Source organism: Dasypus novemcinctus, chromosome 30 (genome assembly GCF_030445035.2).
Source record: "Dasypus novemcinctus isolate mDasNov1 chromosome 30, mDasNov1.1.hap2, whole genome shotgun sequence".
NCBI lineage: Eukaryota > Metazoa > Chordata > Mammalia > Cingulata > Dasypodidae > Dasypus > Dasypus novemcinctus.
Window position 1 is genome coordinate 17,835,507 of NC_080702.1, and position 11,412 is coordinate 17,846,918.

An 11,412-nucleotide genomic window follows, 5' to 3' on the forward strand; every position below is an offset into this window, starting at 1 on the left:
GTTTTCAAAAGGGCCCAGGTCTTTTTAAGTGACTGACATTTGAGAATATTTCATTTCATCTTTAACTGACATTTATATTTGTAAATGAAAAAAGGAGACAATAACAATTCCCTTAGATGGACCCTTGATCTACTCTAAGATTTCTTACATATTATTATCAATTCATAACTGAAACCTAGGTTTTAGTTCTGTGCATCCTGGAAACCTGCATGACTTTTACTGTATTTGATATACTCCCAGGCATTTACATTTTGTATTCCTTCTATACCCCGAGCAATATACATACCCTATGAATTCTAATATTTAAATAATCTTAATATTTTCTAAACCATCAAGTAAATTGCAGTGGTTCTTAAAACGTGGTCTTTGGCCCAATAGTATAAAGATCATGAGGGAATTTTTTAATAAATGCAAATTCTTGGGCCCCAGGCCAGACTTACTGAATCAAAAATTTGGACATAGCATTCTGTGAGTTTTTTTGGAGGTAACAGGGACCAGGGATTGAACCCAGGACCTCGTATGTGTGAAGCTGTTGCTCAAACACTGAGCCACAGCAGATCCTCTGAAGTGGGTTTTTGGTTTGTGTGCTTGTTTATTTGTTTGTTTTTAGAAAGCATCAGGGACCGAATCAGGACCTCCCATGTGGGAAGTAGGTACTCAACCACTTGAGCCACAACTGCTTCCTGAATTTTAACTAAAACTCCAAGTGATATTGATGTATGTTCAAACGTGAAAACCACTTCTTAAGGAAACTTAGAAATAGTTTAAGGAACAGTGTGATGTGGTGTTTCTTCTCTAGATTGCTGAAATTTTATCAAATACAGCTTCACCTCAGTAATATTGATACATTATGAGCTGAATGGTTCACTAAACTTTACTTAAGCTTGAATTCTAATTTCTTTGCTTTAATGTAGATAAGGGGAGCTCTGTAGAAACTTTTCAAGCAAACACAATTTACGTAACCCTTTCTGATGAATTCCATCCGTCTTTGTCATGCTCTCCTTGTATCTGTGAAATTACCTTGTAAATGATAGAGTGAAGTTCTCTGAGTTCAAAATAAACCAACTCACCATGCTGCATCATAAGTTGACCTAAAACAAACACACAAAAAAAGATGCATGGTTAAGGTTCATCTGATGTCTGAGTGACATTTCAGCTCACACTGTAGGTCCCATTTGAAAAGTCAGGTTCCTGGGTTTGTCTATTAAAGGGGCTGTGAAGAGTTTACTTACATGTACACTCTTCACAACCTTGAGAGAACAGAATATAGGAAAGAAATATAATGTAAAATTAAAAAAAAAAAAACAACTAGGGGACAGAGGCAGGGCAAGATGGTGGCTGAGTGAGCATACCTGATAATCTCTCCTGCAAAGAAATGGCTGGGCAGCGTTGGAGGTTCTTCAGGACCAGGCTGTTTCGGGATTTTTGCAGGGCAGGAGGTATATGGACATCGATTTGGTGGGAAGGTATCAGAGAAAATTTGTCTATAAGATATAATTGAGACTCTATTACACAGAGGTGGGAGCTGCGCGCCGGACGCTCCCTCCTGGGGTTGGTAAGCCACGGCACCGGTGCTGAGTGGTGATTTCTGGAGGCTCTGCGGTACTGGGGAATTCATAAGCCCTGAGCAGGCTATTGGGGGGTTAACAGGACAGGAGGCCTTTGCAGACCGATTTGGGGAGACAAATGGGAGTTTTATTGCGAAGCAGGGAATTTTTGATTGCGGACACAAATAATAGCGCTTCTGCCTAGAGCTCCGCCCCCACAAGCCCGGCTGCTGATCTGCAGTGGACTAAAATTGCTAGCAATAAAGAGATGCCACCAGGAAGCTGTTTCAGGGTCTGGCAGGATGGGAGACGTCCGGAATCCGATTAGGGGAATATTTTGCAAAGCGTGGGAATTTTGGTTTTGGACTCTGTTATTGGCGTTTCGGGCTGGAGCCCCACCACCAGGCCTGGCTACTGATCTGCATCATTAAATTGGCTGCAGTGTAGAGGCGCCCCCAAGTGGCCATTCCAGGAGCTTACAGGGTGAGAGGGGTCCTGAAGTCGAATTGGTGATACATCCACAGAATAGACCCCAGTGAGTGAGTGAATTGCAGGGTTCAGACACATAAGATAGAGTTTGCGGATGTGACCTCACCCATAGGGCTGACAACCAGCTGCGGGGATCCCTGAAGGTTGTGTTGCACTGCGGTGCTCCCAGGCTCCCTGTTAACCGGACTTGAGGTTGCCAGGTCTGAGTCCCCTAAACCCTGGTGGCCCACACCCCAGAGACTCACACCTCTTGAGTCTTCAATATCTCAGACTTTCCATCCCTGAATCCATCACGCCCTGAGGTCCATCTGAGGTCCTTGAATGTCCTAGCCCTCAACGTTTGCGTTTTTTCTTCTTTGTTTTGTTTTGTTTTATTTTTATTTTTATTTTATTTTATATTTTAATGTCCTGTTTGCTAACATTGCATTATCTCCTAGTCTTTTCTCTCAGCGTATCCCCCAAAGACTTTTTTTTTTTCAGTTATTTAGGTTTATTTTTTTGTTTTTGTTGCTGTACTGGTTGTTCTATATCTTTTTTTTCCTTCTCCCTACGTGTTCTCTGCCCTTTACTCACCCCCTTTTTCTTTCTTCCTTCTCATTTTTTTTCTCTCTCTTATCCCTCATTTTCTTCTTATTTTATTTTATCTTAATTATACAATAGGTGCTACAGGGAAAACCTCACATTTGCTGGGTTTCCTCATCCTCCGCTGCCTCATTTCTGTGTGAATTGATTTTGGCTACCTACACTATCCCCTTTCCCCTACATCTTGATATCCCCCATCATCTATTGTCTCTCCTATATTCCACCTTTCTTTCTTTGATCCCCCAATTCTCTAACTCTTAATTTCTAATACCATTGTTTTGTTTTCTGTCTTTTATCCACTCTTGAAACTATTGCCTTTCTTTTCTCGTTCCCTCTCTCACGAAAGCAATAGCTTTTTAATTCATACCATATTCCTCCCATATAGAGTCGACTACCTCATTATAGGTACTCTACCTACTGCTGTAACTCTACACAACTTACGTGAATCTAATATTGATCCTCCTAGAGCTCATATTGATGCTCTGTTAACATTTATCACCAATACTACTTTATTCTTTTTCCTTGCTTACACAATTGCCTTTCCCCGGTCCTAATACTTTCCTTCAAAGGGAACTCAGCCAGCAATAAGAAATTAGAATGAGAAGAACAAAGTGACAAAGAGGAGATATAACACTTATGCAAAAACAACAGCTAATTAATCGCCAAGACTAGACAAAGAAGCTAAGGAACTGATTAAACCCATCAAGATAAAATGATGACCAGACAGCAACAAAAATCTACAAACCAAACCAGTAATCAGGAAAACATGGCTGAATCCAATGAACAAACTAAAAATCAGGAAGGGGAGCAGAACTTCCTACAAGTAATTAAAGATCTCAGAACATTTACCACCAACAAATTTAATGAAGTAAAGGAAGAGGTTAACAACATGAAGACAAAACTTGGAGGGGAAATTGCAGACATATGCAAAAAGATAACAGATATGATGGGAATGACCACCACAGTTCAAGAAATCAAAAATACACTTGCAGCAAACATCAGCAGACTTGAAGAGGCAGAGCAGAGAATTAGTTATGTGGAAGACAGTCCATTGGAAATCAAACCGATAGTAGAATTGGTCGATAAAAAGACAGAAAAAATCCAGCTAGGACTTAGGGACCTGAATTTGTCATTCAATACGTATTATATAATACGTATTATATAATACGTATAAAACATACGTATTATAGGCATCCCAGAAGGAGTGTTGCAGGAAATAATGGCTGAAAACTTCCCAAATCTACTGAAAGAGACAGATGTACATATCCAAGAAGCACAGCACACCCCACTCGTCATAAACCCCAACAGGCTCACCGCAAGACATATACTTATCAAATTATCCAACACTCAAGACAAAGAGAAAATCCTAAAAGCAGCAAGAGAAAAGAAAACCATCACATACAAGGGAAGCTCCATAAGATTAAGTGCTGATTTCTCATCTGAAACCATGGAGGCAAGAAGGCAGTGGTATGATATAGTCAAGGTACTAAAGGAAAAAAATTTCCAACCAAGAATACTCTATCCAGCTAAACTAGAATTCAAAAATGATGGAGAGTTCAAAATATTCACAGATAAACAGAAACTGAAAGAGTATGCCAACAAGAAACCTCCCCTTCAAGAAATTCTAAAGGGAGTTCTGCAGGAAGAAAGGAAAAAACAGGACAGGCAGAGTTGGAGGAGAGTGTAAGAGCAACAAAAAAGACAAAAAGAGAAGGGAAAAAAGAACCAAAAAATATGACAAACACAAGTCCAATCAAAATATGGCTAACACGAATAATTCCTTGAAAGTAATAACACTGAATGTCAACCGATTAAGCTCACCTATCAAAAGATTCAGACTGGGACACTGGATAAGGAAATATGACTCATCTATATGCTGTCTACAAGAGACACATCTTAGACCCAGAGACTCATGGAGGCTGAAAGTGAATGGTTGGAAAACAATCATACAAGCAAACAATAACCAAAAAAAAGGCAGGAGTAGCTATATTAATATCAGACAAAATAGACTTTAAATGCGAAACAATTGTGAGAGACAAAGAAGGATACTACATATTAGTGAAAGGGACAATCTGCCAAGAAGAACGAACAATCATAAATATTTATGCTCCTAACAAGGGCACCTCTAAATACTTGAGGCAAATGCTGGAAAAACTAAGTGAAAGAATAGATGCATCTACGATTATAGTGGGGGATTTTAATACACCACTATCAACTCTGGACAGAACATCTCAAAAGAGAATCACTAAAGAAACAAAATATTTGAACAGTATATTAGAGGAGCTGGATCTAATAGACATATATAGACCATTACACCCAAACACAGCAGGATATACATTTTTCTCAAGTGCATATGGATCATTCTCCAAGATAGACCATATGCTAGGCCACAAAGAAAGGCTTAATGAATTCAGAAAGATTGAAATCATACAAAACAATATCTCTGACCACAGTGGAGTCAAGCTGGAAATTTGCAAGGGCCAGAGGCCCAGATTTCACACCATGATTTGAAAATTAAACAGAACACTCTTAGAAAAACAGTGGATCAAAGAGGAAATCTCAGAAGAAATCAATGAGTACCTTGAAACAAATTATAATGATAACACAACATACCAAAATTTATGGGATGCAGCAAAAGCAGTACTGAGAGGGAAATTTATAGCCATAAATTCATATATCAAGAAAGAAGAAAGAGCAAAAATTGAAGAACTAACCGCACATTTGGGGAAACGGACTTAGCCCAGTGGTTAGGGTGTCCGTCTACCACATGGGAGGTCCGTGGTTCAAACCCTGACCTCCTTGACCCGTGTGGAGCTGGCCCATGTGCAGTGCTAATGCATGCAAGGAGTGCTGTGCCACACAGGGGTGTCCCCCGTGTAGGGGAGCCCCATGCGCAAGGAGTGCGCCCCGTAAGAAGAGCTGTCCAGTGTAAAAGAAAGTGCAGCCTGCCCAGGAATGGTGCCACCCACACTTCCTGTGCAGGTGACGACAACAGAAGCAGACAAAGAAACGAGATGCAGCAAATAGACAGAGAGCACAGACAACCGGGGGGGTGGGGGTGGGGTGGGGTGGGGGGGAATTAAATAAATAAATAAATAAATCTTTAAAAAAAAATGCCTGCACATTTGGAGGAATTACAAAAAAAAAAAAACAAAGTAATCCAACAGGAAGAAAAAGGAAGGAAATAACAAAGATAAGAGCAGAACTAAATGAAATAGAAAATAAGAAAGCACTTGAAAAGATAAACAAGCCAAAGAGCTGGTTTTTTGAGATCAACAAAATTGACAAACCTTTAGTGAAACTAATAAAGAAAAAAAGAGTGAAGATGCAAATACACAAAATACGAAATGAGAAAGGAGATATCACCACTGACCCCACAGAAATAAAGACTATCATAAGAGGATACTTTGAAAAACTATATTCCAAGGAAAATGACAATTCAGAGGAAATGGACAAATTCCTAGAAACACATAAGCAGCCTATATTGACAAAAGAAGAAATTGATGATCTCAACAAACCAATCACAAGTAAAGAGCTAGAATCAGTCATTAAAAACCTCCCAACTAAGAAGAGCCCAGGGCCAGACGGCTTCACAGGTGAATTCTACAAAACATTCCGGAAAGAACTAACACCAATCCTGCTGAAACTCTTCCAAAAAATCGAAACAGAAGGAACATTGTCTAACTCCTTCTATGATGCCAACATTACCCTAGTACCAAAGCCAAACAAAGACACCACAAGAAAGGAAAATTACAGACCAATTTCTCTAATGAACCTAGACGCAAAATTACTTAACAAAATACTTGCTAATTGTATTCAACAACACATTAAACGAATTATACACCACGACCAAGTCGGATTCATTCTAGGTATGCAAAGATGTTTCAAATTAAGAAAATCAATCAATGTAATACACCATATAAACAGATTGAGGGAAAAAAATCACATGATTATATCTATTGATGCAGAAAAATCATTTGAGAAAATACAGCACCCTTTCTTGATAAAAACACTCCAAAAAATTGGAATACAAGGATATTTTTTGAACATGATAAAGAGTATATATGAAAAACCTACAGCCAACATTGTTTACAATGGAGAAATCCTAAAATCCTTCCCTCTAAACTCAGGAACAAGACAAGGATGCCCACTGTCTCCCCTTCTATTTAACATTGTCTTAGAAGTACTTGCTCGAGCACTGAGGCAAGACCCAGATATAAAAGGCATTCAGATTGGAAAGAAAGAAGTCAAAATTTCATTATTTGCAGATGACAAGATCCTATACATAGAAAACCCTGAGAGATCTACAACAAAGCTTCTAGAACTCTTTTATGAGTTTAGTAAAGCCACAGGTTATAAGATCAATGCACAAAAATCAGTAGCATTTCTGTACAACAATAATGAGCAAGATCAGGAGGAAATCAAGAAACAAAAACCATTTACAATAGTAAATTAAAAAATCAAATATTTAGGAATAAATTTAACTAAAGATGTCAAAAACTTATACACTGAGAACTATATAAGACTGTACAAGGAAATCAAAGAAGACCTAAATAAATGGAAGAATATTCCCTGTTCATGTTTAGGAAGACTAAATATTATTAAGATGTCTATCCTACCAAAACTGATCTACACATTCAATGCAATCCCAATAAAAATCAACACAGCCTTTTTTAAGGAACTAGAAAAATTAACTATGAAATTTATTTGGAAAGGAAAGAGGCCCCGAATAGCCAAAGACATATTGAAAAAGAAAAACCAAATTGGAGGAATCACACTACCTGACTTCAAAACATACTACAAAGCTACAGTAGTGAAAACAGCATAAGGAGAGACACACAGACCAATGGAATCGAATTGAAAGTTCTGATATAGACCCTCATATATATAGCCATATAATATTCGATAAAGCCACCAAGCCCTCTCAACTGGGAGAGAATGGCCTATTCAACAAACGGTGCCTGGAGAAATGGATATCCATATGTAGAAGAATGAAAGAGGATTACCATCTCAAATCGTATAGAAAGATCAACTCAAGATGGATCAAAGACTTAAATATAAGAGCCAAGACCATAAAGACCTTGGAAAGCAGTGTAGGGAAACATCTACAGGACCTTGTAATAGGAAATGGCTTCAGGAATATCACACCAAAAGCACGAGCAGCAAAAGAACAAATAGATAGATGAGACTTCCTCAAAATTAAAGCCTTTTACACCTCAAAGCAGTTTGTCAAGAAAGTAAAAAGGGAACCCATACAATGGGAGAAAATATTTGGCAACCATATATCTGATAATTTGCATATATAAAGAACTCCTATATCTTGAAAATAAAAAGATAAACAACCCATTTTAAAAATGGGAAAAAGATTTAACCAGACACTTCTCCAAAGAAGAAATACAAAAGGTTATAAAGCACATGAAAAAATGCTCCAAATCTCTAGTTATCAGGGAAATGCAAATCAAAACTACAATGAGATACCATCTTACTCCCATAAGATTGGCAGCTATGAAAAAACAGAAGAATACAAATGCTGGGGAGGGTGTGAAGAAAGGGGAACACTCATCCACTGCTGGTGGGAATGCAGAAGGATCCAACCATTCTGGAGGACAGTTTGGTGTTTTCTCAAAAAACTAACCATAGATTTGCCATATGACCCAGCAATACCACTGCTGGGTATATACCCAGCTGAACTGAAAACAAGGACACAAACCAAAATATGTACACCAATGTTCATAGCAGCATTGTTCACTATCGCCAAAAGTTGGAATCGACCCAAATGCCCATCAACAGATGAATGGATCAATAAAATGTGGTATATACATACAATGGAATACTACTCGGCTGTAAGAACAAATACACTACAAACACACGTGAGAACATGGATGAATCTTGAGAACATTATGTTGAGTGAAGCAACCCAGGCATTGAAGGACAAATACTACATGACCTCAATGATATGAAATAAGCAAGCTGCCTCAGAGAGCTAGAGACTGGAAAATAGGCTTACAGGAAATCAGGAGGAAGGATGTGAGCCGACGTCTTCAGGGGTGGAATCTATGATGTGCTGGCGGTAAGTATGAGCACAAAGAAGAGATAAAATGGGGCCAAGGGGTTGCCTTTGGGTGGCGCTTTACAGGTTTGAGAGGGGCTGGGGAGGGGCGGATGGGTAATAGTGCCCAAAAAATTAGGGGTAGGGCGGGGCAACATACGAACATAGGAGATTACCAGGTGTTGGTTGAGAGTAAAATGCTGACGAAACCGTATCAAAATATAATTAGGAGAGTTACCTGTTTAGGATGCTCAGAGGGGATGGTCTGATGCGGGATGGACTCCTGGGGAATGTCTGAATGCTCATTTTGCCAGGGAGGGTTGTACCATTGGGTAGAGACCCAAGTAGTGAGAGTGGGGGTGGACCCACATCCTGGGGAGGACTAATGCCATCAAATAGAGGGAACTGTATCTCTCGAGAGAAAGGGTGGCTCCCAGGGCATTAGGGCAGTTGAGCAAGTCAGGCCCTGAACACTGTTGCAAGTATCTCTGGACGTGGCTCCTCAGGAAATGGAGATTGGCTGTCGCTGTGGGCCCTGAGGGGAGGGGAAAATGGATGTTGAATGGATGGAACCAAGGTAAATGTTGGGGCAAGAGAGGAGTTTCACGAGAGTACACAAGGATGGATATAAAGCATGAAATATTACACCAAAAACTTATGGGGGAAGTCAGACTAATAATGTAAACCATAATGTAAAACATAGGATAACTAAGAAATTTAGAAAACTGTATATACTAAAGTATGGACCACAATGTAAGCACAGATGTCACCTTGTTTGAAACCTATTGTCTCGGAGTCTGTATATCAGTTTCAGGAAATATGATATGAATTAGTTAAAAGATTATCGCTGTGGAAGGGAAAAGGTTTTAAGGTGGATGTGTGGGAGCACTGTATATTGTATATATGAATTACTGTGATCTAAGGCTCTTGTGAAGAGAAGCTCAATAATTAGGAAAAAAGAAAAGAAAAAGATAGGGTGTAGAATTTTCCCAAATCAATACGTATTCTAGATCTAACCTTTAAACTCATTGCTATATTCCATTTTACTAGTAAGGGAACCTGACATTATATTGGGCTTCACTTTTCAGGAAGTTTTGGATCACAGAGTGGTTCAACAATGGCAGCGGAGGAATACTGGTATGGGATGTTATTGACAGGCGATATATGGTTGACAGGGAGTTATACAGGGCATGTGTTCAGGCTGCACGGAAATGTTTGGATATACTCATAGTGGAAACAATTAAAAACAACAGCTCGGGGGGCACTGGGTTACTGGGCGGGGGGGTTCTCTGTCGTGGTACCTAGGGGAGCAGCAGCAGTCCCCCAGGTGCAACGGTAAGGACTAGGAAAGAATGAGGGTCCAATAGTGAGCCCCTGATACTAATGACTATGCTTGTGAGCCTATATGCCTGAAATAAGAACAAGGCCTAGAGCAGCACTGTGTCTAGGAGTTCCCTCCTGACAGCCTCCATGTTACTCAAATGTGGCCAGTCTCAAAGCCAAACTCAGCATGTAAATGCAATGCCTTCCCCCCAGCGTGGGACATGACACCCGGTGATGAGCCTCCCTGGCACCGAGGGATCACTACCAAGTACCAGCTGATGATGCAACTAGAAAATGACCTTGAATTAAAGGTTCAACCCAGACCAGCAGAATATCCCTGTCAACATATAATAATAGTAGTTAAAAATGCTGTTTGACCTAAATTAAGGGGGAAATGGAAAGGACAAATGAATTTATATGGCTATGAGTCTCTAAAAAAGAGTCTGGAGATTGTCAGAAGGATTGCCCTTATGCACACCAGAGCAGAGTCTCAGAGACAGATAAAGTAGATACAACCCCAGATATTGGTCCTTTTGAGGGCTAAAGAGACCCACAGGTTCTATGGTCATGGCAGATGGGATTCACTGCCATGTCAGTTGGCCTTTCTTTGGAGCTGGTGTTTCTGCATGATGGAGCTGAAGTCAGATGGGATCTCTTTTCACCAGCCTTTCATACTACTTTACTGGAATTGTAGTTGGTGCTGGGGCTTAAGATATACCTAGGGGATTTGAATCTCTGGACTGACAATATGATAGCCAGGCCCTGAGCCTCAACAGACTTCAGCTCCTACACTCCGATTTATTGGACTTACTCCACTCAGCTAACATGGAGTTGAAGAATGTCAACCACCACACCATGGAGCCTAGAGTGCCTAGAACTGAAAGCAGGAGGATTGTTTCCAATATCCATGTGGAATCTAAACCCCCTCTTGACATAGATGTGGAATAAATGGACACAACCAATCCAAGGTCCACAGGAAGGAGGAATACAGTAAAGATTTGAGTGGACTCAATGATATTTTATTCATGAACTATTTTGGTTAATAATCGAGAAAATGTGGCATTATGTGGAAAAAGTGGCCATGGTGGCTGCTGGGTACGGGGAAGGGGAGGAAGAGAAGAGATGTGGACGCATTCTCGAGACTTGGAGTTGTCCTGGGTGGTGCCCCAGGGAAAATTGCCGGATATTGTATGTCCTCCCATGGCCCACTGGATGGAACGTGAGAAAGTGTGGGCTATGGTGTGGAACACGGGACATGGGGTACAGCAATGCCTGGAGGTGTACTCACCAGAGGCAATGGATGTGCCATGATGATGGGGGAGAGTGTTACTGTGGGGGGATTGGTGGGATGGGGTGGTGGGGGTGAATGGGTACCTCATATTTTTAAATGTGATATCTTTTTAAGAAATGAATAAATTGAGT

General features: G+C 40.1%; 1 protein-coding gene across 1 annotated transcript in view; it reads right to left on the reverse strand.

The window, feature by feature from the left end:
• Positions 1-11,412, reverse strand: part of LOC139437862 (butyrophilin-like protein 10) — an 84,025-nt gene that overhangs the window by 45,074 nt on the left and 27,539 nt on the right. Inside the window, exons 5-6 of the mRNA XM_071212733.1 lie at positions 1,353-1,484; positions 1,071-1,091 (exon numbers count right to left, since the gene is read on the reverse strand). Of these exons, the coding sequence (XP_071068834.1) occupies positions 1,071-1,091; positions 1,353-1,484 (153 nt within the window). The remainder of the gene's footprint in view (positions 1-1,070; positions 1,092-1,352; positions 1,485-11,412) is intronic.